Below are 26,657 nucleotides of genomic sequence, written 5' to 3'. Positions count from 1 at the left end.
TGAATGGGTTTGAAATACCTTGTACAGAGGTGGACAGGATCCTGACTCCTCGCTGCACTTGTCCACTGGAAGACAGGCAGCACTTGGTTCTGAGTGGCAGATTTGTTGACTGAATGCCTGTTGGAGCATCTAGTGGACATCAGGCTATTGAGAAGTGGGTTAGTACTAATCCTGCTGATGTATTGATCTGTTGATTGCAGCTCCCAGAGAAAAACACCACATGGACTGCATCCAGGGAATATCATGTAACTGGCCACTAAGCCCCAGAACATACTGCAACATAAAAACAGGACAAAAAGGCCAGATTTCACATTATTATCCTGATTTGCAAGGCTTCATAATTTAATCTGATCCACTGTGATATCAAACATGTTTTATAAGGGGAAAAATACACACAACTTAAGGTTATTTTTGGAAACCACAAACCAAGATAAGCCAAGACAAACGTATCTGATTATGGTTTCATTGAGAATGTTATCTTCAAAATAATGTAACAAATATAATTTTAAGTAAAGTCCAATGTTTGCAAACCGCCATAATATTCTTATCTCAAAATGACACTGAACTGACCTCTTATTCAAACCCAACAGCCCAAACAAAAAAATTCTGGCACAGTATCACTCTCAGAGCATCCCACATAATGCAGCAAATCCATGAGTCAAGATCCGTGTACTAGTACTCCACCTGCTGGTTGTCAAAGAAAACTACAAGTACATTAGAAAGTCTCCTTTAAACTTTTGTAAATGCAGTAACAAAGGCTATAACCCTTCAAAATGAGAAAATAGCTGTCTGGCTGATAATGTGGAATTTATAAAACATTTGGTTAACACCAAATCTAAAAACATTTACTTCAGCAAAGCAGTGTGACACTCAAAATGACCATAAAGAGACACAAAAACTACAAAAAGATGCAAAACTGCTGCAAAGAGACTGCCTATGGAAAGGGGCATAATAATCACAAAACCATCACAAAGAGACAAAAAATGTGGGGCACCTACTCTTCCCAGCACTACCAGCTGCTGAGCGCCCCACATTTTATTTGTACAAAGGCTATGTACGTGCTGCAGTGGCCGTGGGTTCGATGTCAACCTGTGGCCCTTTGCTGCATGTCATCCCCTCTTTCCCTCTTTCATGCTCAAGCTGTCCTGTATAATAAAGGCAAAAGCTAAGGAATTAATCTTAAAAAACAGACACAAAATTATTACAAAGACATGCAAAGTAACTACATAGAGGCTCAAAATGACCACAAGGAGACACAAAATAACCTCAAATAGATGCCAAACCGCTGCAAAGAGACTCACAAGAACTACAGAAAGGGGCAAAACAATCGCAAAGAGTCAAACAATGACTACAAAATGACTACAGAGATGCAAAGCAACTTCAAGGAGACTCATAATGACTCCAATGAGACACAAACAACAACAAAAGAGGCAAAAAACAAGAGTCTGTGGGTCAGGCGTCTTTGCAGGAGAGGTGGGGAAGTCCTCTGCACGTCTGTGCCGGAGGTTCTGTCGGGTTATCTGTTCATGGTGTCCGAAGTAAAGCTTTGATTCCAAAAGATTATCTGATGTCACACAGGCTGTTTTACATCACGTCAAAGCAGAAACGAAGCAAAATAAGCATCAGAACTGGAAACAGAAGATATGACATAATTCTGAACTAAAAAGACAGAGCACAAAGAGTCAAAGTGACATAGAAGGAAGGAAAAGAAAAGCTTGCATAGAGTGATGAAATTTTATTTTAGGAGAGAAGTGATGACAAACATTCATATTCAAAAGTGAGGTGGACTGTACAGAGAGTGGTCGGTTGGGTCGGGGTTTGACGTGAGGCAGCCGGTTAAGGCTAAAACTTTGGTACATTCTGATGAGACAGACAGAGAAGAGGGCAGTGCATTCAGTGAGGGAAAGAGTATTATTTTCACTATGAGAGTTATTTGATCCTGTTTGAATGAAACTGAATTCGCACATGAAATTTTATCCAAGTGCTAACTTCATATAGAAATAATAAAAGTTTTTGTTTTAAGTTAGAGTACATTCTTTTAAAGTGTAAACAAAGAACACAGAAGGTCCAGGACTTTTTTAAATCTGTTTTCAAAGTATTTCAGGGTGATAGTCATTTTTTATGAGTGCATAAGATATTTCTTATTTTATTTTTTTTCGGTTCTGATCTGGGTGTGTGTGGCGGATCTAGGGGGAGGCATAAGGGGAGCAGTGATTAAGATTTTCAATCATTATATATAACATAATTTTCACCCTTTTATCCCTGAGCTGTCTAGACCGAACCAGCCAAGATAAACGGGAGAAAATCCATAAACGAAAATGCTCAATAATCAGCATGTCCATGGTATCAATTAGCCCCGCCCTCTGCACATTCCAGAAATGTACACGTAACTGCATCCAATATATTTTGATGACTTTTGTACTTTTAAGTAAGTTAAACTCTCAGTACTTTTGAATACAACAATAGAAAACTCCTGACCCTTTGAGGGTGCTTGTCAATAACTGTCACTTAGCATAGGGAAAAACAATGATATAAGAATGTTTTTAAAATACGGTATTATTAAATACCCAATACCGATATGTATTGCATTTAATGTTTTCCAGTTTTAACTTAACTTAATGCCCTTACTTGCTAACCTGCAATTACAGGCTTCAAACAGCTGCCTAAATTATGTGATTTTTGCAAGACATGATGTGCAGATTGTTGCATGGCAAATAAATTTGGGACAGGAGGTTGTAATTTGTTGGATGTTTGTCAGGCTCCTTGCTATATTTCATTTGTTGGCTGTTGTCATTAAATTTGGATAAACTTGTGTAATTACCTTGGATTCTGCTCGTGCTGGCATCAACCCTCAATATTTACAGCTACCAGTTCAAGTCAATCATTGTTTTACTTGTTTACACTGCAGAATGTTCTAATTTGAGCTAATTCAGCAGCGATATTAGCAGCAGATTGCTCTGTTACTACCAAAAGGTCCTTTTTTAAACCTCCTTTAGAGACAGAAATGTTGTTATGGATTTAGCAAAAAATAAAAGAACTTACTTTAAACCCTAAGGCAGTGTTGCCGCAGAGAAACAATATAATTTGCCAAAAATAAGCGATTGATATGTTCTTTTATCTCAAAAACTGATGGATCTTCTCTGCTGTCCAAGACATAATACACATGGCATAGCTGAATGCAGAAAGTACATGGATTTGATCTGAAAAGGGGATGTAATGGTATCATTGGGGCATTAATAATCCTTCCATCGTCTTAAAGGATGTGTTAAAAAGGGAGATTAATGTTTGAATTTAAGATTTTATGAATCATTGTATTTAATATTTGAATGCACAACACTCAAAGATTGAGTGCGTAATCATCAAAATAAAGATATGACATGATATCTTTATCACTTTATCTAACTAATGGAGTGTTTCTGCTGTATAAGATGTTCTTATCAAGCTATCATAATATTACCTATTCGATTTATGTTTAAGGCATACGCGACTAATAAATGACTTTTGTCATGGTCCACCTTTAATCTTCCCTGCCCAACTTGTGAATGTAGTTCCACTCAGAAATGTGTCTTTGTATGTTTTCATCAGAAATTTAGCTGCAGAAGTAGCTTGTATGTTTCAGTGGGGAATCACTACTCTCCCATGACACCCAGGTTTTCTAAATCCGCCACGGGTGGTTGCACGTTTATCCATTTGGATAAAGAATTTTTCTTCAATCTCCGCTTCTTGAGTGAACGTGACTTCTAACAAACTTCAAAAAATAGATTTGGGTCAAAGTAAATCAACCAAATACAATCTAAGTAAATGGATATGGTTACATCCTGCATTGAACTTAATTACCATCAGCTCATTAACTAATTATTAACTCAAGTAAGCAGTGGCCACATATTTTTTGCCAGTGGATCCAGATCTGGTGCATAATCACTTCCCACACAATCTACATCATAATGTTAGTTACATTCAATTCACAACATGTCACTGCCACATCATTAGAAAATCACTTTTTTTCTCGTAGATGAAAATACTGTAACAATAGCAAAGCTTCTGTCTGGACTCCAAAATTGGCCGTAGAAGTTCAAAGGAAAATTCCACAAACTTTACCAAAAGTTGGATGGTCCTCGAAAGGCTTTGAGAAACAACTGTAGTGCAGTTACTACTACAGGCCACAAGGTGCCACTGTACTACAATGAGGCCGTCACTGCACTTTAAGAGGTCCATCCACAAGAGAATAAAAGAGGCTGAGTCCACTCAGCCTTTGCAGTGAAGGCAGTGATTGCTTTTTCTTTGATGTGTAGCCTACATCTTAGACTGTAATCTCCTGGTATCAAAGAGAAAGTGGAAAAAAAAACCAACAATACCGTCTCCAATTGGTCAAATCCCGGCAGTCATGATTCTGGTCCAAGAGTCTGTCATTCATCACTTCACACAGGTGAGAGCGTGTGTTACTAAGTAGGTGTGAAATACGTGCAGGTGCAACAAAAAATAAGTGTTTATGTCTGTACATGGGGCTTTTTAAAAGGTCAGAGTGCAGCTTCATGGATCAAAGGTACTATGAGCCCCTGATATATCATTTAGCCCATTATAAATTAAACATAAACCATAAACTGGACTTCAAATCCAGATTTTTGAACCTCTGTCAATCATTGCTACCTCTCTTAAACCACCTGCAGTCCTTGAGGGGCAGACGGAGGTTAGCTGAGATGTGCAGAGACGAGGATTATTCTAGCCCAAAAGTACTAGTCTCCTCCACAGCCGTCAGCATCTTCTCATACAGCATTGAGAAGGACGGGTATGGCGGCAGGTCCAGCCGGTTAAAACAGGTATGAGCTCTGAAGAGAGACCACAGGAAGTGATGTTACACACTGTCTACACAGAAGGTGTAGTGTGAGCAGCAGGTATTCCTTATTGCAAATATCGAAACCAATCATGGACTTCCAATTCCATTAAGATTACATCTGCATTATCGGTGCACAGGTCAGCGTATTTTAAACCCCCACTCAACCCTGCTCATTACCAGAACTGAAAGTTTCTGGAAATGGTCATTGCAAACAACCTACCTGCTGTTGACGATATTGTATTTCTAGTAAACATCACAATTTATAACAACAGTTTTCTATTTCACCCATCTTTTACGTGGTTACAGCTTAGTTATGATCTTGAGTGCACAGCTATGCGGTTCATTTACATGAGCACACAGCTCAAAGGTACAGTGGTTATTTACATGATGTTACTGAAGTGCATGCTTAATGGGCACAGTGGTGAAACAGAGGCGCTTGCTTGTTGTTGGGGCATGGTGTTGGGCCTTTATATTGTCAGAGGGGAATATTTTTACCAGGCATTACGACGGTAGAGATTTAAAAACCGGAGAACAGGACCCTGAGCACAGCAGCGGTGATGATTAAGCTGCTTGCTGTGTGAGTGACAGAGAGAATGACATGAAAGACAACTTTTGAAGAGAAAAAAGCGTTTCCATTGCAGTTCAGTGAAATACGGCTCTTTTGAATCACCTGAAATACCACCTCATGCGAGTGATAAATGTTTTTTTTTTTAAATTGATGTTTTTCCATTGGGCATATTTTATATTTGCAATTTCAATTTGTGCAATTTGAGGAAACATTTTGGAGAGAGGTGAAGAGAAAGTTGAGGGTTGGCTATTGCATTATGATTCTGTAAGTTATCAATAATTTACTCAGAACAATACTTTCTCACATGATGGCCTGCCTATATTGCCTTATACAATATATTACTCCCTAATTTACTTATTAAATTCCCTTTACTTTTGTGTGTACTTTTATACTCTTACTTAAGTAACTGTTTTGGTGACTTCTTTCACTTATTTTTGAACAATTGTTTCAGTACAGTAATAGTACATTTACCCAATGACAGTTTTGGATACTTCAGCCAAAGTAAATTCTTTTACTTTGTAACAAATTAAATGAACTCAAAAATCACTATAAAAATGAAAAAAGCATAAAATTGCGACCCACATCAAACCCTGATGAGCTTTGTGTCTTCCCTGTGTTTACCTTGGCAGTGCGGTGACCTTCCCCCACTTCTCCACACAAAATCTGCGGGGTCCGTTGCTGCCTCGCAGAGAAGCAAAGCCCTCGTAAGGAATACTGGATGTCCCGGTTACAAACTGAATAGGCAGATGGGAAGGAAAGAAGAGGGAAGGACAGAGAAGGGAAGAGGGAATTAGATATCACTATTGAACCTGACCAAAAAAAATTAAATTACAACCCTCTTTATATTTCTCCATCTCTCTCTCTCTCACACTCATACGCATGCACGTCTACCTGAAGGAGTCGGAGTCTCTGTTCATTGTTGAACCTCTCCACTGCTGCCCAGAACCACCGGATGACAATATGGTTGTCATGGTAACCTGAACACAACAAATACTGTCATGTAACTATGGTGGTGAATCACGAAGACTGAGAAGACAGTCTTGAGGGCGGCTGCCACGTCTCGATCTTCTCTGCGCCACCAGGCTCAGGGACAGCTTCATTCCACAGGCCATCAGACTCTTGGACTCTAGAGCTCATCACTGTTGACACTTCACCTTTACACGTATATGCTTTTGCAACCTGTTATGTTTAATTCCTGTATTTATTTTTTTATTATTCTGTACAATTTTACCTCTCTGTATTTGATATGACAAAAAAGAACCTCAGTGATGATGGTGAATGACGAGAGCTCAATCCCCGGCAGAATCAAGCTCAGTTGAGCCTTTAACCAGAAACTTTTCTGTTTAAACTCACAGTTGTTTGAGATCTGGCAAGTATAATTAGATTAGATGACAAGAGACTTTCAGAAGGAAATCCCATCTTTGCATCGAGTTTGGTATGAAAACACCATGAGACAGGGGTCCCAATACAAGATTCAACCGGTGGGTTCACACGCTTGTGGACAAATCATGCATCCTTGCAAAACACAATCAAAAACCTCAAGGGATTTTCTCCACAACAGTAAACAAGATACGATTTGAAGGCTTAAAATCAAGTCTGATAAACAGCTAATCAACCTTTCCTTCTTTTCTTCCATACCTCCTCTGTACTCTGTGTTGTTCCTCCAGTCTGATAAGTCAATCTCAGCTGTGCCAGCGATCACCAGCTCCAGCTCCCTCGCATCAAACACTGATACCAGCCTGGCATCCACCACCTAGAAAACACACACACACACATACACACACACACACACACACACACACACACACACACACACACACACACACACACACACACACACAGAACACATCACATTGCCACTGGCATATTTTTTACAGTACAATTGGATAGAGAGATGTAATACAGGAACTTGTGTAAGATTGTTAGTTTACATTATGTCTCACTAAGCCATACCTCGTAGAAACCTCGGACCAGGCTGTCAGTCTGCTGCACCACTCCTCTCTCTATCCTCCACTTCACCATCCGCTCTATGTACTCCTTCTTGTTCTTCTCTGACACTGGGATGTTTGCTCCGCCGGGTTTCAGCTCCCTCTCTGTTATCTATGAGAAAGAAAGGCAAATATTCTTTCTCTATACTTTTTTCTGTACTACAAAGCAAAATGAATTTTTTTTTTTTTTTTTTTTTTTACAATCTTAGTCCCCTTTTCTCTGTCTTGCTCTATGAATAAATGTATACACACATACACACACACATGCACAGAGTCTAACCTGTCCAAAGACTTCCTCGTTGACAGTGAAAGTGAGGTCCAACATGTCTTCTATGTCATTGTCCTTCATCCACTGAAGGGACTGGTGAAACTCCTCATCCAGGTACTCCAGGTCACTCAGGTCACATGGACTACATGGTGGGAAACAACAGTGAGTGAATGAGTGTGTATGTATGTATGTATGTATGAATGTCTATGTGACCTGTAACATTCAAGGTCAAGGTTGGAAGCAACACCTCGCCCAAGGGACTACAGATGAAAATTAGCCTCCTGGCTAATTCTAGCATTTCTATACCTTGTGTATTTATTAATTTGCACTATCCCTTTTAGAATCAACTAAACCTAAAAACAACCTAAACATTAAACAAAATGTTTAAAAAATGCTAAAAAAAAAAAAAAGAAAGAAACAAATATGTGCATGTATACGTAGATATCCAACTGAATTTTCAGGTCAAATACGTTTAAAAAAATCTTAATCTGTGCATGCATTCTTTTTTTGCTCATCAGTGTGCTTCTGCAGACGTTTTGTAGCGGAGTGAACACTCTTGACTTTAAAGCTACTTTGGTACAGAGAGCTGCAGGATAGATGCAGCGGCCTGGAAGAGGAGTGCTTAAAAATAGTGACTTTACAGTTTACAGCAACTTAATACAATACAGTCTCTGTTTTTTGTTGGATCAATAAATCAATTAATCCTTTATTCCAGACTCACGGTCCATATAAAAAAGACAATGCATTGCATAAATAAATAGTGTAAAATCATGTCATAAAAATAAATAAATTAATAATGTACATCTGTCTCGTGTTGGCAAAAAATGTTGCACATTTCCGACACATTGTTAGAGCACTTAGCTTGTTCACTATGATTCATAAATGCCACTGTCACAATGAACGTCCTGCTGAGCCAGTTTGAACTTTAAATCTTTATATGAATAAAACAAAAAAAAACCCCATATTGTTCAATATTAGCGCAGAACAGACAAATATGATTCGACTGACATTTTTCTGAGTTAGGTACAGCCCCATTACACACACTGTACTTACATGCGCAGCAGGCCTTTATAGAAGGGTCTGGTGAAGAAGGCATCCAGCAGGTACTGATGGATCAAAGCCAAACCCAGAATACGACCACTGAACCGGAACCTGAAACGCATTAACACACATAAATAAACGTAATCAGGATATTAAAGATCATATCTAAACTTCGTAGTCTCTTGCATGTGTGTGTGTGTACACTAAGCCTCACCATTCGTGGTGATTGTCTACGAAGGCCGACATGGGGCTTATCTGGACGGTGTAGGTGTCGTTGGCAGAGTACTCAAACAGACCATAATACGGGTTGAACAGCTCCCTGGAAACCAAGAAAAAGAACTCTCTGGAAGGCCCGCTGTAGTCCAACCTGCAACACAAATATTCAGATAATGTAACTCGACCAGAAAATTTAAAATGCTCAATCATGTTTAATAATGTTCTAGCATTCAGAACTTAGGTTAAAGTATGTGAATTATTGTTTTGTTGAAAAAAAAAAGGTTTAGACAAGATATCCTGTGATAGCCAGATTGACTTAGAAACACACATTTGCACAAGTGTTGAGGGTGTTATGCTTTTTCTTCTCCTCCCCTCCCACAGACTCACCCCTCCTCCCCAACAAAGCTGACATAGAGCTTGCTGCGCTGCAGGTCTTTGCGGGAGTAGCACATGATCTGGTTGAAGGCATCTTCCAGCAGATGGTCACGACGGATGATCAACCTGAGACACACACACACGAATGTAAGCACAAAGAAACAGAGAAGCAAGATCTCTCTCTTGAGACAAACACATTCCACCTACTTCAGCTTCCCTGGTCCTTGGCCATAGCCTTTAGTTTCCAGTTTCCTGTAGAAGTTGCGCAATTTGGCCTCAAAGTCTCTCTTGTAGGGTGCTGGGGCTCTGGCATTAGCTCTCTGAGTACCTACAGGCAGAGAGAGAGAGACAGAGAGAGACAGAAGTTTTTACTGCGCTGGCATGTGTCAGCAATCTGCTGAGCTTGATGCATTCTAGCCGTTACTTTATGATAAGCAATGTGTGTTTACATTCTTTATACTTTCCCTTCTTTGTCTACTTTTGGTTCAATCAGTTGCAGATTTGAATGCCTTTCCCAGACTACCTTTTCACAAATTCAGACATTCATCGAAGGACAGCAATGATAAAATAAAGCTTTTACTTGACAACTGTACGTTGTGTAAAGCTTTATATGAAACAATGTATATTGTCATTTTCTTGTAAAACAATTGTGCTACAAATTAAATGGACTATTAAATATTCTATAATAAACACAAAACCACACTATGTTTATTTTGACTGATGTTCTCTGCTGACTTTCAAATTTAGAGATACATCTTTTCTGATACAATTCTTGATAGGAAATGTTGGAATGGAAAGTAAACAAGTAACAATTTTAGACTGAGACATATGAAAGAATCAACCATTTACTAAAGCTTTCTCTGCAACAGCAAGTGTCCAGTTATAGCTGAAGAACCAAAGAGTAGGCTTCTTCAGATTTTGTGTGACAGTGAAGGTGCTTAGAGAAACACTGTGTAACTGGACAGTTTCATATAATTCATGTATGTTTGTTCTGCCATATTGGCATTCAAAGTTAGGTATAATATAGTAGTTTTGCTTGTGGAGTCACCGATGAAAATCTCTTCAACTCAATTGCCACTACAACACACACGCACACGTGTGTGTTGACCAGGAGTCTGGATAGAAGCTCTTGTGGCTGATTTTCTGTTTTCAGTAGGACTTGAACCCAATCATATTTATGAAATAAATGTCAATAAAATGCACTGTATGTATGTGACCTGTGTCTCCGTCTCTTACCAGGTGAGTTCTGCGGGGAGGAGACAGGGGATCCCCGAGGTGACTGGCAGTAGCTGGGGTGAAGTAAGGCGTGAGGAGGCACATAGGACATTACTTCATCTTCAAACAGACTGCAAAGGAGAGAGTGGAGAGAAAGAGCGAGGAAGAGATTAATTCAATAGACTGACTTAGACAGACAGAGAGAACAGAAACGCATAAGGGAGGAAGCAAAGAAGAAAAGAGGGAAAGGACAACTAACACAATAAAACATGAAAAGGAGATAGAGGTAAATTAAAGAAGGGATGTAAATTAAAAAAAAATACTCGGACGACCAACAAGAGGGAAAATAAGAACGAAAAAAGGAAGCAAACATAAAAAGGGGATAAAGACACTGAGGGACAGAGGAAAGAAATAAGTCTCACCTTAGCAGCATGACAAGGTCAGCGTCACCTGACAGCCTCGCCAATCCCGACCCTCCATCTGTGCGTATCAGCTGCACCTTCTCCCTGTTGTCATAGCGACATTATAGATTAATGCTGATGACTTTGTTTCATATGGAAGCTTTACATATAAATAATAAAGTTACATATAAACTTTGTGTTATCTTAGGTATAGACTCTGTGTGCGTGTGTGTGTGTGTGTGTGTGTGTGCGTGTACCTGAGTGAATGATTCCGGTTGAAGTCCGGCTGTCTCTCCTGCAAAATCTCAAAGATGTTTGGTTGTCGAAGAAACGCCACAATCTTGTCGTTGTAAGCTAGAAGAAGAAGAAGACACATTCACGGTGGTCATATTTGATCATTTCTGAAGTGTTGTGTATATCTGTGTGTGTGTGTGTGTATGTGTCTGTGTTTTTACTGACCCACTGGCACAACATCTTGGCACTGCCCCCGGTTGGCAGAGGTGAAGGTGCTGGAAGGCCGCGGCAGGACGGGTGGTCCGGCATGACGAGGGTCTTCACCCACCTGCAAAGGGAGGGCAGACACAGAAGCAGTTATATTTTCAGAGTTTAACCAGCCTAAAGATACAGAGCTTTAGGTATGTAAGCTACACACCTAAAACACCAATGTTTTTCTCTGTCTTACCAGTCGTCGTGGGCTGACCTCCCCGGCACTGTGGCTGCGTTGCCGAGTCAGGTGTTGGCGGTGAGCCAGGAGACTCGGGGGCCGAGTGCTCTGGAGAGGCAGCCGGGGGTCGATGAAGGTCGTGGCGCGACAGTTGTGGTCCACGAAGAAAGGCTGTAAATGTTCACAAAACAAGAGACTGTCAACTGTCCGCTCTAACGTGGACTGGACTTAACAGTACATACTCGTTTCTAAAAAAATAAAAATTGAAATGACTGATTCCCTGCAGCCATGTTTTAAAAGATAGAAAAATATTCTGCTTGAATAATAACTTATGTCTGATGTGGTTTTTCCAGAAAAAAAATTCCTACATAACAACTCCTTTTCCCTGACCGAAAAATACATAAATGAATATGCAAATATTTTCCTTTCAACAGTTAAACAGCTCGAAACAACATCTGTCATACATCACCACAAAACATTAAACAGTTGTAGATTATTTCCCAACAAAATTATGGAATAGCAACAGAAATAAATTTTAAATGCTGAACATACTGTACAGTACTTACTACTGTACTTAGTACTGTAAATGTACTTTATATATAGTTATATAGTTATATTTCACCACTGAAAATCAGTGTATTTCACTACTTTTTACGAATTTTTGTAAAGGAAGAAAGAAGGAGAAATTATGGGTGACTGCAACTGTATGTATCCACACAATACTGCAACCTCTTGAACTGAATATAAAATACTAAATTGTACTGTATCCAGAACCCTTTAAGCCCACGGCACTTTATTTTATTTGGGTGTGGTTCCCACCTTGCCGGTGTGGTCATGTTTCATCTCCCAGCCTCTGGGCAGCTCCAGCTGTTTGTTGGCGAACATGTTGAGGAAGGCCACCAGGTCCCTGTTGTGCTGGTAGCGCTCGAAGTGGTGAGCATCCCGACGAACCTTACTGATCATATGCTTCAGACACGTGTTGGTGGTGAACATACGGTAGGCACTCTAGACACGCAGAAAAAGCGAGAGACAGTATAGAGGAAGGGGAAAAGACAGAAAGAAGAGAGAAACCAAACGCACCAGGCACAGGTAAGAAGTTTTGTAAAGTGAAGTTGTCCCACTGTGATACCATGTAATAACTGTCCATTAAGAAAACTACTGATGTAATTTATAGCTTACCCAAACAAAAAGTAAACCTTATTGATGCTATCTTCAAAGCCAGAACCCACTGACAAAAACAGCAATTTAACCTAATTTTTTTTGTTGTCTGACTGTGGTGAACACAAACTAAGCCTTTAAAACACCAACGTCACACAAACACAGATAAACTCATGATCAAGGCAGTGGAAGACCAGCTGCTCCTGTGTTCAGTTAAGTAAAATAACTGTTTATGAAAAAGCACACAGATGAAGTTCTACTCTCAGAAATGTTCCCCAGGAAGGGCTGTCTGTTTGGAAATTACTCACCCTATGACCAGATAAATGAGACTTGGACTATACTGCATTAATTTAGAGTCTGGAAAGAGATGTTTCGATATGTTTCGACTTCAATTCATCATTGCTTTCTCTGTTTTTTGGATTATTTATTCACTGAAGGCATGTGAGAAAAAGGATTTCCTCACAAATTCAGCATAAGGGAGAGACTGTTTGATACGCAAATTGTCATTTGGGGAGTTAAGCATTCTTCTAAAAGTAAAAAAGTCTGGGATCAGCATAACATAACCCTCCCCTTTTTTCTGACCAACCTAAAATTTTTGGCACAGTCCCTGAATGAGTGCGGATCTAATGGAGGTTAAAAAAGTGGGATCTTCTCATTTCTCTCTTTTGTGCCTCCTCATCTCCTCTCTCCTCCATCGTCCTGCCTGTAACCATAAAATTGACCTCAGTGTGACATCATTAAGAACGTCTCAATTCCAAAAAAAGCATGTCACAGAAAAAGGAGACGGAAAGCTTGCCAGAGAACTATGAGTAAGGATGGCCAGACATATCCATTTACCGAAATCTTTTTGGCAGCTGTGACACATTAAAAAGGCATAACAACTTATATTTAATTGACATTGCTTTAAAATGAGGTCTCCAAAGCACAGACGTCTCGTTTTGTTAAATGTCTTTGCTTCGACTCCTCTGTCCGCATGCAGCTCAGGTGGGAGGTACTAACACACAAGGAGAGGAGGCAAAGAAAGGAATCAAGGATGCACAAACTGAGAAATGAGAAACAAAGGAGAAGGCCTTGCAATTTCCTAAAATAAACAGCAGAGGGCAATCTATGAGAGGAATTTGGAGAAAAGAGAGATTGATAAGTTGAAACAGAGGGGAAAAAAAGAAGAAAACAAGTGTCCATACAGGGTTGGAATGCAGCACAGTGAAGAAGTCTGGGCTGGTGAGAAACTTGGCGCTTGGGGACTGAAGCAGCAGGGTGAGACGAGACCTGGAACTGGACTGAGACACACTGTTGTCCCTGCGGAGCTCTGCAACAAAACACACACACACACACACACACAGAAAAAAACTAATCAAGTCTCCAGTAAATGCTTTGCAGACTACACAGACCTGATTGCAGTGCAGAGAGAGGATTACCGGGGATGGAGGGGTGCATGTCTGTCTCATCTGCGGTCAGTTCATTGGCTGGCTGCTCCTCTGGTCTGCTGTCATTGGTTATTGTCCTACGTATACTCTGATATCTGGAAAAGTGTGTATGTGTGTGTTAATTAACATGGTTAAAGAAGAAAAGTTAAGACAAGAGTGGAAAGTTTAAATAAATTTAACTCTGACCTGCGGTTCAGCTGCTCCATCTGCTGGATGGAGTTGGACCTCTGGAGGGTCTGTGAGGCGGGGGGAGCAGTGGGACGCTGCCAAGTTGTGGTTCTGTTCACGTGGTCTACGTAAAAGATCCGACCGTGGCTGTCGATACGAGCCTCCCAGTCTGGTTCACACACACACACACACACACACACACACACACACACACACACACACACACACACACACATATTGACAGAAGTGAGTGCGTCACACAATAGCAAGGCCATGCTGAAAAGGAGATGCAGAGGCTTTGTGTCTATACAAACTAATGTAGAATTGACTTTATGCATCTGTTGGCTTGTCGGTCACAGTGACAACTTCATCAATGATGTAAAGGAGTGAACATCCACGCAACTGAAGAGCAATGGATCCCTTTAAGACTTTCAAATCTGGTTCGACATCAGTGTTCTTGTGCTGTGTTCAGATGCCTTTCACATGCTATTTAACCCCTTAAAATTGATTTATTTCAAAAACATGGGCGGAAAAGGTAATGACCGACTTGGCAAGAAATGTCCCACAAATTGCAAGAAATCAGTAAAAGCTGACAAATAAAATAACCTGAAAAATAGTTTTGATAAAGGGGGAGAATTATTATAAAGTTATCAAAAACATATTTATAATCATCATAATTATATATTTTAAATTGTGTTGCAGAAAAAAAGCCCACACTTTTAAATTTTCTGCACTTATTTGGGGTCATTTTCTTTGTCGTTTATTTTTGTGTTTTACTTTTCTTCTTGTTGCTTGATTACAAGTTTCTTGTAAGAATTAAGTAGCTGCAATGTTGATTATTATACCACTTTTTTGTCTCTGAAAGGGAAGGACACAGATAGTGGATGTCGATAGAACATTTTTCAAAGCTAAGACTATGAGGTGTCCTGGGGCCACTTTTTTTTCTATTATCAGAATCAGAAATATTCTGTTGATCCCTCGGGGGAACTGTGGTTTGTTACAGTCACTGACAAGCATAGAGAATTACAGAAAGTAGAAGTAAGTACAAGCACAGAGTATGTAAAAAATAAAATAGAAACACAGTAATAATAAAAAATACCAACAATTAGCAGTAGAACGTGAATCTTTAAAATTATAAACATGTATAATGTGCTGAGTGTGTAAAGAGTGTGAAAATATAAAACTATGTGCCTTATGCTACAATACAATTTATAAAACACTGTATGTTTATACATTGTGTACAATGTATAAAACATGTTATATCTTAATGACACGAAGGAAGCTTGTTTCTTCTTGCAGATGATTAGTAAAGATTATTAGTAAAGAGCATTAAAATATTGAGACTTGGCTGTCTGAAACCCAGAGGCCATCTTGTTTGGATCCAGAATAAAATGATCCCAGAGAAGAGAGGTAAAGGCAGGAAAGACTCTTATTATGATTAAGGACACAGTGAACTATTTAAGATGTACATCACATAAACGTCGATCAGGGGAGGCCATAGCATTAAAAGCGCTCATGTTACTCTGCCAAAAGACTAAATTCTTGGCAAGAAAATCGAGTTGTTGGACAGATCAAGGCTAAAGACGTAAGCCAAGGCAAGAGTTTGATGTTATTTTGACTATTGCTGCCACCTCCCGTTTAATCGTACACCACAGCACATTAAAAAATATACTCCAGACTGTCCAAAAAAAGCCACTCACTAGGTGGTAGTGGCTCGTCCACTCTCTGATAACGACTGATGTCATGGCGGACAGATGGCAGGGATCGAACTGACTGGTGGCCATTGACCTGAGCTGTGGCACCTGCATACACATACACAATATATTGTCATCAAAACTGCGAAACATTTTTGCATCACTTTAAATGTAAGAAAAAGTAGAAATGTTCCCTTGTCACATGTAATACCAAAACTGTAAAACTTAATGACTTTGAAGTACGACATCAGATCCTACAGCTGTTTGTTCTCCCCACAGCACAACCTACCACCGTCGACTACTGTCAACAGCTGAAATAACAACTGTTCTCTCTGCAAACTGTGATCTTATCTGAATAATACTCTAGTCTCTTAATTACATTCATACTCCCCGATAGCTCACTTCTCTGATGGCAGTCCAGACAGCCTGCTTCATGGGTCAAATACTGAATTTTGGCAAGCATACAATAAATACTAGTTGTGGGAACCTTTTTTGTGTTAATCACAAACATGCTCTGACTTACAGACACTTAAATGAAAAAAGACAGACATAAAAACAGATCTGAACCCAGTTAGCCTGTGTTATGCTCCTGTTAGACAAGACATACATGTAAACGCAATCACTGCAGCAGGAGGCTGGAAAAGATAACCCCCAGCTGCAGCTGCTCTGGTGGAGCTGCTCAGTCTCACCTGATGGAGGAATGAAGCTGCAAGATTGTGTGAAAACTTGTAAATGTTCCTTTAAGTTTAAGTATATATATATATATATATATATATATATATATATATATATATATATATATATATATATATATATATATACACACATTTTACTGATTAAAAAATAAAAAAAGAATAATAAATGATTTCTTTTTACTGAAAAAATTTAGATTTATCTTTTTTTTTTTTTTTTTAATAAATCCATGTCAGTCCTGTATCTCACCTGTCTCTCTCTCCACCCCCCCCCTGACCCGTTCTGACTCTCCCTGGCCGAGCCCACCTCCTGGTTTTGGGCCACACCTCCAGACGCTTGCATGGACTGCCTCCTCCTCCACACCTCCCCCTCCTCCTCCTCTTCCTGACTGCTCCTGACAGTGGCACTTGCTCCTGTAATTAATGACATTTGTTTTAAATTGTGTAATAGTACAAAGAGGCAAATGAAAGCAGCAAAAGGAGATACAGCTGCGTGTGCACGAGTCTGGTAGATTAATTATATATATGTATGTTTAAATTAATACGATTTTGGGGCTCCAAATTCCAGCCCTGACTCTAATGTTCAATGTGTGTTTTTAATTGTGAATCCAAGGAAGACTAGCTCTGCTTTACAGCACGGCTAATATGGATCCTAACAAATAAACAACAAAAACATTTACCACCTACCAATTTCAGAAGCCCCTTCTCCTCGATCAGCTATGACACTGCTCGTAGGAGCAGCTGCTGCTACTGGTCCGTTCGCCTCGCTGCTTGATGACTCCCCTTCCTCCTCCGCTTTCGGAGCCAATTCTTTTCTTGTCTCCACCTCCTGAGGAGGGAAGAAACAAGAGGGTGAGCGGAGAAAAAATTATGCAATGTTCCAAATGACATCTGAGACATTTACTTTTTAGCTACCAAACTACAGCTGCTCACCTGAATGGGTGAAAGTGGACCCAGTGAGGGAGTGAGGGATACTTCTTGGTTTGCACCCATCCTGCTACTCTGCTCCTGACAGGTACACTCCCTTACAGACTCCCCGGGCCCAGCCGCTGCAGCTGCCTCAGCCCTGATGCCTGACATGAGCTGGGAGCTGTGGCGCTTTCTCCTGAAGCCTCCCTTGATGCTCCAGGAGCCTCTCCAGTGCCAGCTTCAGTCTCAGCTGCGGCTGACGCTCCTACCTGTGTTTGCACGGCACTTTCTGTAACTCCAGCTCCAGATTCGGCCCCTGCAGGGTTTGTTCCAGGCTGACCACTGGCAGAGGAGCCTGCCTCTGTTGTGGCCCCTGCTCCGGGCTCAGTCCCAGCTCCAGTATGGCCCTGTGGCTCTTCTTTTGAACCCTCGTTCCCCTGTTGAGACGCAGATGCAGCCGATCTTGTCGATAAGTCTGTACTCTGCTGCGTCCTCGTCTCCTGTGATTGCTCCCTGTGCTGCCCCGCCGTCTCCTCATCCTCATCAGAGTCTATGTGCAGCATGGCATTTAGTCGCGTGTCCGTTGGAAAGCTAGAGCGCAGTTTCGGCGAAGGCCCAGCCAGAGGACGGTCCCCGGGGCTCCTGGGAGCCTCAATGGCATCCAGGTAGTCATTGAGTGACACCTGCCTGTGAGTGTGGCCGCCCAGGGCCACAGCCAGCAGATCCTCCTCTCCCATCTGCCCTGGATCCCGCCACACGCTGTCATCACCATAGTAACAAGCACCATTAACTATCAGGGAGCCTTCATCAGATCCTGTGGGAGAAGGTTCATATGCAACACGCGAGGAAGTGGATGGATGAGGGAGGTCCTCGTCATCTGAGGGACTGCCGGGGTCACCGTTCACAGCGCTGCCTAAGATTGTTCCAACAGCATCTGGTGACGCTTCTGAAAGAAACAGAGGATGAGGATGAGGAGGAGGAGCGGTAAAATTGTGGAACATCAGAGATGAACTGAGACAGTTTTTGTGAGTTTTATTGTGCTTCTGGAGGCTTTAAATGAAGTGTGTTTTACACTAATTACACTGCTGTTTATATGCAGTCTGGTGTGTTTGGCGATGGCAAAGCTGTTTCTGGTTAAATAAAGAGAACCTTCCTCTTCCACAAAAAGGTCACCCTCAATAGGGGTCCAATCCATAATGCTGTCAGACTCAGAATAACAATCTGAGCCTTTTGGTGGCAAAAAGAAGCACTTTTAGTGGATGTAAATTGACTCGGGACAATTGCCCATTTAATACTGCTCTGCAGTCTATTTTGTTGCATATTATTTGATATGATGTTAAAGTGGCAGTCACAGTAGAACATTTTGCTAACACACTAATGACTTTTTTATCATATAAAACAATTGAAGAGTATGTTGCTCATTTACATCACTTCCAAAAATTATAATGCACACACACACACACACACACACACACTTACACACACGCACACACCTTCATGTCCAGTGGAGGTGATATCCACTCTGAATTGAAGCTGCCCGCTCACATGGTCCGTAGGGAGACGACGACACAGGCTGTAGCTGACCTGCTGATCACTGCACACACAAACACACATGTTAAGATACATTATCAGAGAACACACAGAAAACAGAAAATGTAAACAAACATATATTCAGGCATAAAAGAAGCAGATGAAGGTATACACAAGACTGTACACGCTCATCTATCTAAAATTAAGTGTTGAATATATATATAACAACAACGGTTTTGCCATCACTTCCCACCATCAAAATAATGTTGACCTGTGCACACACTATACATATACATCTTTTATTAGAGAACATTATGTCCTTAGTTGTGGATCAATATCAAATCAATGCTTGAACAATGAGCTGATTAGGAAGGATCGATTGCTATTGGCTGCACCGTGTGGTGTCGCTGTGGTTAAGTGCTGAAGGTCAGATGATTGTGCGTCCTCCTCAGAGGTTCCCTCCTTCTTTCTGAGTGCTAATTAAAATAAAGCAGGAGGTGCTGTTTTCATTAAATACACACATTTATGTGTCAACATTTGTATGCATCCAAATTTGACATTTCGATGTATGTGTGTTTGCACTCACTCAGCTGTCGGCCCCTCCAGAAGTCTCTGCACGGGGAGGGTCAACTGACCCAGAAACCGCTTGATGATTGGTCGGCTCTTGGCAAACTTATCCTTCACTTCAATCTCCAACACGTCAGTCATCAGAGCCACAAAGGTGTATTTCTACAGGAGGATCAACAGTACAAAGTTTTATCTTTATTATGTTGATGTTTGGTAAACATGCAGTTTCTTTGATTACAGTATGCATTTAGAAATACATTGGATTAAAATGCAATGCTATTAACACCCTTTTTTTGTTTCGTTTTGTTTTTTTTCACTTCTGCTTTTGTCCTTCAACTTCTAACAGTGATGGTGATCAGCTCCAAGTACCGTGAATTCTATGTGAACACAAGTCCACATGTATATAAGAAGGTTAAGAAGCAGAAATCAAATTAAATTACATATAGAAATTTAATACATTAGATAGGTGTGGAAAAAGTTTGGTTGGATCACAAAACACTTCCTGATCCTTAGATAAGCTAGAGAGGTCCAAACACTTGATGTTTGCTACTACATCCAGGGTTATATGTTTTAAGTATTAAACCCTTGAAAAGTCTATTTCTGAAATCAACAGTATGGTCTTGCGAAAATCGCGTAATGGTCATGGTGTAAGTGTGATAACCCACTCTGAGGTGTCCTGTTACAAGAACATAATTGAACATAATTCAAGAAATGGCCCAAAAAGTTTCAGGAAAATTAAGCAAAAATAAATAAGTAAAAATAAAATACAATAAGCAGAAAAAAAAAAAAAAATATCCTAAAGAAAGAGCTCATTATTAATAGTTTTCTGGACATTTCTTCACATTTCATATCTAAAAAGCCTAAACCACCTTATTTTTAGATCATTTACTTTTTTTTGTTGCACTTTGCATGTCATTTCTTGCCAGTTTGCTCATCATATTTTTTTGTGTTTTTGAAAGAAATCAAGTCAATTTTCTAAGGTCTCAGAGGTTTAAATGCTAATGAAAGGTGTCTAAATGCAGCAGGAAAAACTGCTGTTGCTCGTGGTGTTAAATGGTTTACCCTTATTAAATTTGTTTTTGACACCATGGTGTGTGCATTTCCGTATGTGTGTGTTTGTGCTGACCTCTCCGTGCCACACAGGGTTGGTGGTGTTGGCAATGATGGAGGAGCGTCTCTCCTGGCCGTGGTGCGTAAACTTGGGGAGGCCACTCCTCTTTCCAGGCTGGATGGACATCTTCAGGTAGGGGTCGGGGTTGAAAAACATGCCCTTCTTCAGGCCCACCGCCCGCATGTCTGGAGAGGAAATCACTCATTCATAAGATGTTTTTTTTATACTGGAGCAAAACGCAATTCCACTGAATCATCCTTGCACCTGATAGGGTGAAGCTGACGAGTTTCCGACAATGCTCAGTCCCTGATTGGTCCTCCACTTGGCCTTCACTGCCCACCTGATGAGAAAACAACCAACAGGAGAGCAGTGTGAGTGTGTAACCTACCTGTCCCATTTTTAGAGTGAACTGATTTGACTCTTAAAGAAACAGAGATAGTTGATGCAAAGTTAAAAGGAGGAACATCAGAGAGGGGGAGGAATAAGAGTCTCGGAGTCCTGATTCAAGCTGACAGCTTTAAATTTTACTGACTCAACTGGAGTGAATGTCTCTTTGCCTCAGTTTGTGCTGCCAAGAGCTCAGCGACGTTCACTTTCTCCACTCACTGCTCTCCACCGACTAACTGCATCCCTGCCATCTCTTAATTTGCTTTCAGCTTTGGTCTTAGCAGAGTGGAGTCCAAAATACTTTAACCAATAAATTCTGGGGGTCAAGAGGCAGCAGTTAAGAAGATTTTCTCCTTAAAGCCACCTGTGCTGAGCTGAATACTGATATATATGCCTTTATTTAGTCACTGTGTTAGTGAACGAAGAGGGAGGATCTACAGCTGACAAACAGCCACTATATTTATAGAGTGCGTCAGAATCCTTTTGAGAAATCACACAGAGTAAAAACACTTCTATCTCACAGTAGGACTTCCTGCACTGACTCTCAGACGAGCGAGGACAACTCCAGAGAAAACGTGTGACACTGCTGTTATGCAATGCCTGCAAAGTTGAAACCATGATGGCATACTAGCGTTTTCTGACAGTTTGAAATAGTAGGCAGTGGTAAAATGATAAGAAAATACTGGCAGTCTACATTCATGCAAACCATGAATATGTTAGATTTTTATGTTTCATATATCATGTCAGCGTCTCTAAAGTAACGTAGTACATGAGATGCCTCCCAAACTGCAGACCACTGTTTCAAGACCGACAAACAACAGAACTAGTTTTCTTAGTGAGTCATCACCGTGTTTCCTACAGCATTTTAGTTCTCAATTATAGGCCTTTTCGTGACCTCGACTATGTTTCCTGCAGTTTTTTAGTCCACAAACAGGAAAGATTTTGGATTATCTATGGCTGTTTTTCCTGCGGCTTTTTACCGCCCAAATGTGTGTGTTTATTAGTGACCCGAGGCTGTGTGTCCTGTGGCATCGTAACTCAAAGACGTAGTTATTTATTAGTTCCCCGTCGCTGTGTATCTTGCAGCTTTTTAGCTCCCAAATGTGGCTGTTTTTTTAATGGCCCATAGCTATATTTCCTGCATCTTTTTAACCCCCGAATGTAGATATTTTTTGCATCCTGTCACTGTTTTTCCACTAGCACTAGTGCCACCAAAACAGTTGTTTTCTACTGTGACATTCCTGCTAAGACTATGCAAGTTAAAATGTAACACACAGAAACACACAATGCCAACATTTTGGTTTAAAAATGCTAAATGTAACACTTTTTATCTGTAATCCTCATGTGCATGGAGTCTTACTGAGAGTTACTTCTTCTGAAATGCTTGATAAATATGGTCACTGATCACTGGCCTCTGGAAGCCAATTAGATGGCAGATTAAGGATGTTTCAGATTGTGTACCAGAAATTCAGGAAAACTGGAAAAGAAGTCAGTTAAAAAAATCAGAGGAGAAAGAGGTAGAAAGGACAGAAAAGAAAATAAGTGACAATGGTGAACAATTGGAGGATGAGGAATGACTGTAGGGGCTTAAGGGAGATGTAGTTGGGACACACACTAACATACCGGTACTCCAGGGTTCTTGACTGTGATACAAGGTGTTGTTGCTCTTAATGCTCCGCTTACACCGTGATAGTATTTAAAGCAGATCTTAGTCTCAGCTGTGGAGAGAACACAACACAAAAATCCCCATGACATCTTTCTCAGGCCTGACAAAGCTCTTCCATATCCACTGAAGATGTACAACTGACACGTAAACTGGTTTTCAGATTAGTTAAATCCATGGGATGTCCCTGTAACTAAGACAAACACAGCACTGCTGGGTTCTACTCACGCTCCATGAAGTAGGGTTCCGCCTCTAGTCTCCACACGATCTGTCCTCTCTGGGTGCCATTTACGCCACGATTCTTGGAGTCCCACACGTTGGCCACACACGTCTCATCTGTGAAACACATACACATTTAATTCAAAAGCTGTTCCTCTGTGTCGCGGTGCCCTTAAGCAAGGCATTGAACCCCCAACTGCTGGGGGCTCCTGACTATGGGCAGTCCCCTCACCCCTGACATTTATCTACTGTGTACAGGTATACTTCTTGATTTTACATCATTTACATTGTATTTCCAGCCTGTGTGTGTGTAATTTGTCAAAAAAGTACCAGCAGAGCAAAAATGATAGATTTCCCCATGAGGGACATCTAAAGGAATGCTTTCTTCTTCTTTCAAACGTGGTGTTCACAGTTTGGTTTGGACCTCCTTGGGGATTTCACAGGTAAAAGAGGTAAAAGAGCATGTTGCAATTACCACCAAGGAGGTTAGTAGTTCCTGTGGGAAACTCTGCCTTCAGGTCATAAAATACATCCCTGTCTGTAACTGTTGAGCTATCAAACATTTATGTGTACGTCCTGTGACAAATGGGCCATGTCCTAATGGATCAATGCTCATGTCTGTCTCACTCACGCACACGCATCTATATACAGTACACACCTTGCCCTCTGTCACAGCAGGTCAACATCAATAAACCATGAGCCTTTATTGGTGACAGTAAATAAGTATTCCTCACACACACACCTGTCTGACCTGATAACCCTGCAATCATCCAAACCGTATAAACTACATCCTGAGAAGTGTGACACACACACACAAACCCATATACACACACAGGTCAGACAGCAGGGTGAGGTTATGGAGCTCAGGCGGCTCCAGGGGAGCATGGCTGACAGCCAGGCTGGAAACAGTGCTCACCCCTGGGGAGAAAAACCCTAGAAATCCCCCTGCATGGGTCAATACCAGAAAAGAGCTGGAGAGAGGTTGTAGAGATGGAGAGATCACCTTTCATAGGCTTTCTTTGCCTCTTTGTCTTGGACAGAGGGTTGTCCACAGGCAATCATTCTATTTCACAAAAACACAAAATCAGTCACCTGTGGTTTGAGATGACCTTAGCTTGTGTAAAACTGTGTGTATTTCACTGGCTGCTGAAAGCTGCTCTTTCACACCGGAGCCTGGAAACTGCAGGGCATCACAGAGCCCAGCTGATTTCAGAGACTGGCTTTTATCTCACATTAAATTCAGGCTACTAGGGATGATGACCTGATATGATCTCAAATATGGGTTCAGGACCGATCAAGGCATTTTTTGACTGATTGAGATGAGGAATATTTAGCCTTTAGAGTGATCTGATCCTTTGTTTTATGTCAGCTCTGTCAAACAGTTTTTTTTTTCATGCACAGCAACATGGAGCGCCTTTCGTCATCTCTGCTGTACTCAGCTGTCTGTGTTTCTCCCCTGTTAAGCTCTGTGTGTGTGTGAGAGCAGTGGATGAGCCTGGCCGTCACAATACACCACACATCATAAACAAAAAAGCAGAATATGACTGTATATTTACATTATTTATCACAGTTACGGCAACATCACTCACCAATCCCCACTGCAAGTGCACAAGCAAAAAGCCAACATATCAGAGATGATGAGATCAGGGGGAAAAAAAACTTGATCGGGACACCCTTACAGGCAACCATGTCAGAATGAACAATACCAGACAACAGGAATATATATTTGGATCAATGCTACAAATCAGAGGAATAAAAATCACTTGCATGTAGTTATTGTGTCAAACATACTCATTATTATTTGACTGTACTGACGTTGATAGAAAAAATGCTTTTAAAGATTATTTTTACAGTCTATCCTCTCCACACACAATCTGCACGAGTGCAAATTTCAAATATTCACGCAGAATTTAGTATTCTTGAGGTATTGTTGTGGAACAGACTGGTCACACTTCACTTTGAGAGAAAGAGGGAGTGTAATATGAGCCGGCATATACTGCTCTTAAGTGCTACTGATGCTGAGTCAGCATCACTTTTCATCAGGATAACCTACTCCCTTTCCCTCACCACCTTCTTCTCACACACAATCCATTAGCCAGTTAATGCAGCAGCAGTGGGGCTGATGCCGTGCTCTATTCTTAAGACGAGTTACAAGTTAGAATTTCTTCAATAGCGCTATCATGTACAGCAATTTCTACTACACTGCAAGACAGGAGATTAGACAAGTGGACAGACAGGCGGGATAGCAGACAGAGGGAGAGACAACATGGAATGGAGAAACAAAGAGACAGGAAGCAGGAAGACGGACATGATGATGACGATGAGCAAGCAAGAACTGACCACAATCGAGGCCCTTTTAAAAATTGGTCGTACACAATTAATAGGCTACTGAAAACGGGCTGTTTGAATTCAAGGATTTGTTAAGATTTCTATGTATTTCCATGGTAATTCATCTTAACTCAAGGTCAGTCAGGTGGCTAGCATTTTTTGCAAGCACTGAGAGAAACATTAAAAAGTATTAATAAGTATTAATAAAAATAAGTTACTTGCAGCCCTTTAAGATACTGCAATGTTCTAGATAACATGCTGAATATAAAACTCATCAAAGGCAAGAAGATAGTTGTCACGTAATAACTGAACAGAAATGAACCTATTGAATTCAGTTGAGATCTTATCTGGTTTGTGCGTTTAAAATGTGACCTGTTGCCCAAAGTGCCCCAGGACCCCTACTATAGCAGAAAATATTAGTCAATTAATTGATTAGTCAATTGACAGAATAGTCAACATGCCAGACAGCTGCTGGTTCCAGCTGTTTAAATGTGATGACTTGCTGCTTCTTGCTGCTTGTCACAGTAAATTGATCAACTTTTGAGTTTGCTCACCGATGTGGTACAGGCCGATCCAGTCGGTGGCATCCACTTCCTCCTTGATGTCCCAGGAGATGACCAGGTGACAGTGGCCTAAAGTCAGCTGGTATGTAGACGCTGTGAGAGATGAGCGGCTGTCTGATGTAACCAGGTCTGTGTCGCTATTGGCCCGTTGAAGCCCCACCCCCGCTGTTTCTGATTGGCTCCCTGATGACATATTTGAAGAAGAAGACGCAGAGCCGGAAGCTCCCACAGCGCCCTGCACTGACAGACTGCGAAGGTTGTCCGGACCAATCGTGTACGGCCGGGAATGTGGGGTGCGCCGACGCACCGCCAGCAGGTGCTCCCGCGCGCTGCTGTTGCCCGACGATGAGGACGAGGGAGAGGAGGAGGCAGTGGCAGCCATCGCCATGGTACCCGCAGAGGTGGAAAAGGGAGGGGGCGAGAAGCGAGGGGGAGAGGAGGAGAGTTGGTGGTGGTGATGGTGGTGGTGGTGGGAGTGGGGCTGAGGGTGAGGATGGTGGTGGTGGTGATGATGGTGGGGGGAGGAGGGGGCAGAGGAGGTGGTTAGGGAGGGGGAGGATGAGTGGGGGCGGGAGCGAGGGGGGGAGGACAGCCGTTGCAAGAGAGGGACGAATGGTGAAGGCCAGGTGGGTGCCGCAAAAAATAAAAACAAAAAGGGAGGGTGGGGGAGG

The 26,657-nt window shown here is 41.2% G+C and overlaps 1 protein-coding gene across 1 annotated transcript; it reads right to left on the bottom strand.

The window, feature by feature from the left end:
• Window positions 1-1,720: 1,720 nt before the first annotated feature.
• Window positions 1,721-26,456, bottom strand: hecw2b (HECT, C2 and WW domain containing E3 ubiquitin protein ligase 2b). Its single transcript, XM_042513301.1, is given in 32 exon segments — window positions 1,721-4,826; window positions 6,024-6,136; window positions 6,294-6,379; window positions 7,041-7,155; window positions 7,356-7,502; window positions 7,671-7,800; window positions 8,712-8,810; window positions 8,914-9,066; window positions 9,303-9,416; window positions 9,498-9,618; window positions 10,527-10,636; window positions 10,928-11,011; window positions 11,164-11,260; window positions 11,366-11,468; window positions 11,589-11,741; window positions 12,390-12,575; window positions 13,913-14,037; window positions 14,147-14,250; window positions 14,342-14,492; window positions 16,024-16,125; window positions 16,960-16,981; window positions 16,984-17,123; window positions 17,397-17,538; window positions 17,643-17,773; window positions 17,776-18,564; window positions 19,112-19,212; window positions 19,735-19,877; window positions 20,842-21,011; window positions 21,091-21,166; window positions 22,837-22,931; window positions 23,105-23,212; window positions 25,978-26,456. Coding segments are annotated over 32 exon segments (4,719 nt in total). The 5' UTR covers window positions 26,375-26,456; the 3' UTR covers window positions 1,721-4,714.
• Between the last annotated feature and the right edge of the window lie 201 nt (window positions 26,457-26,657).

This window comes from Plectropomus leopardus, chromosome 24 (genome assembly GCF_008729295.1).
Source record: "Plectropomus leopardus isolate mb chromosome 24, YSFRI_Pleo_2.0, whole genome shotgun sequence".
Classification (NCBI taxonomy): Eukaryota; Metazoa; Chordata; class Actinopteri; order Perciformes; family Serranidae; genus Plectropomus; species Plectropomus leopardus.
The sequence above is the reverse complement of the archived record's forward strand: the minus strand, read 5'-3'. Positions and strand labels throughout refer to the sequence as shown.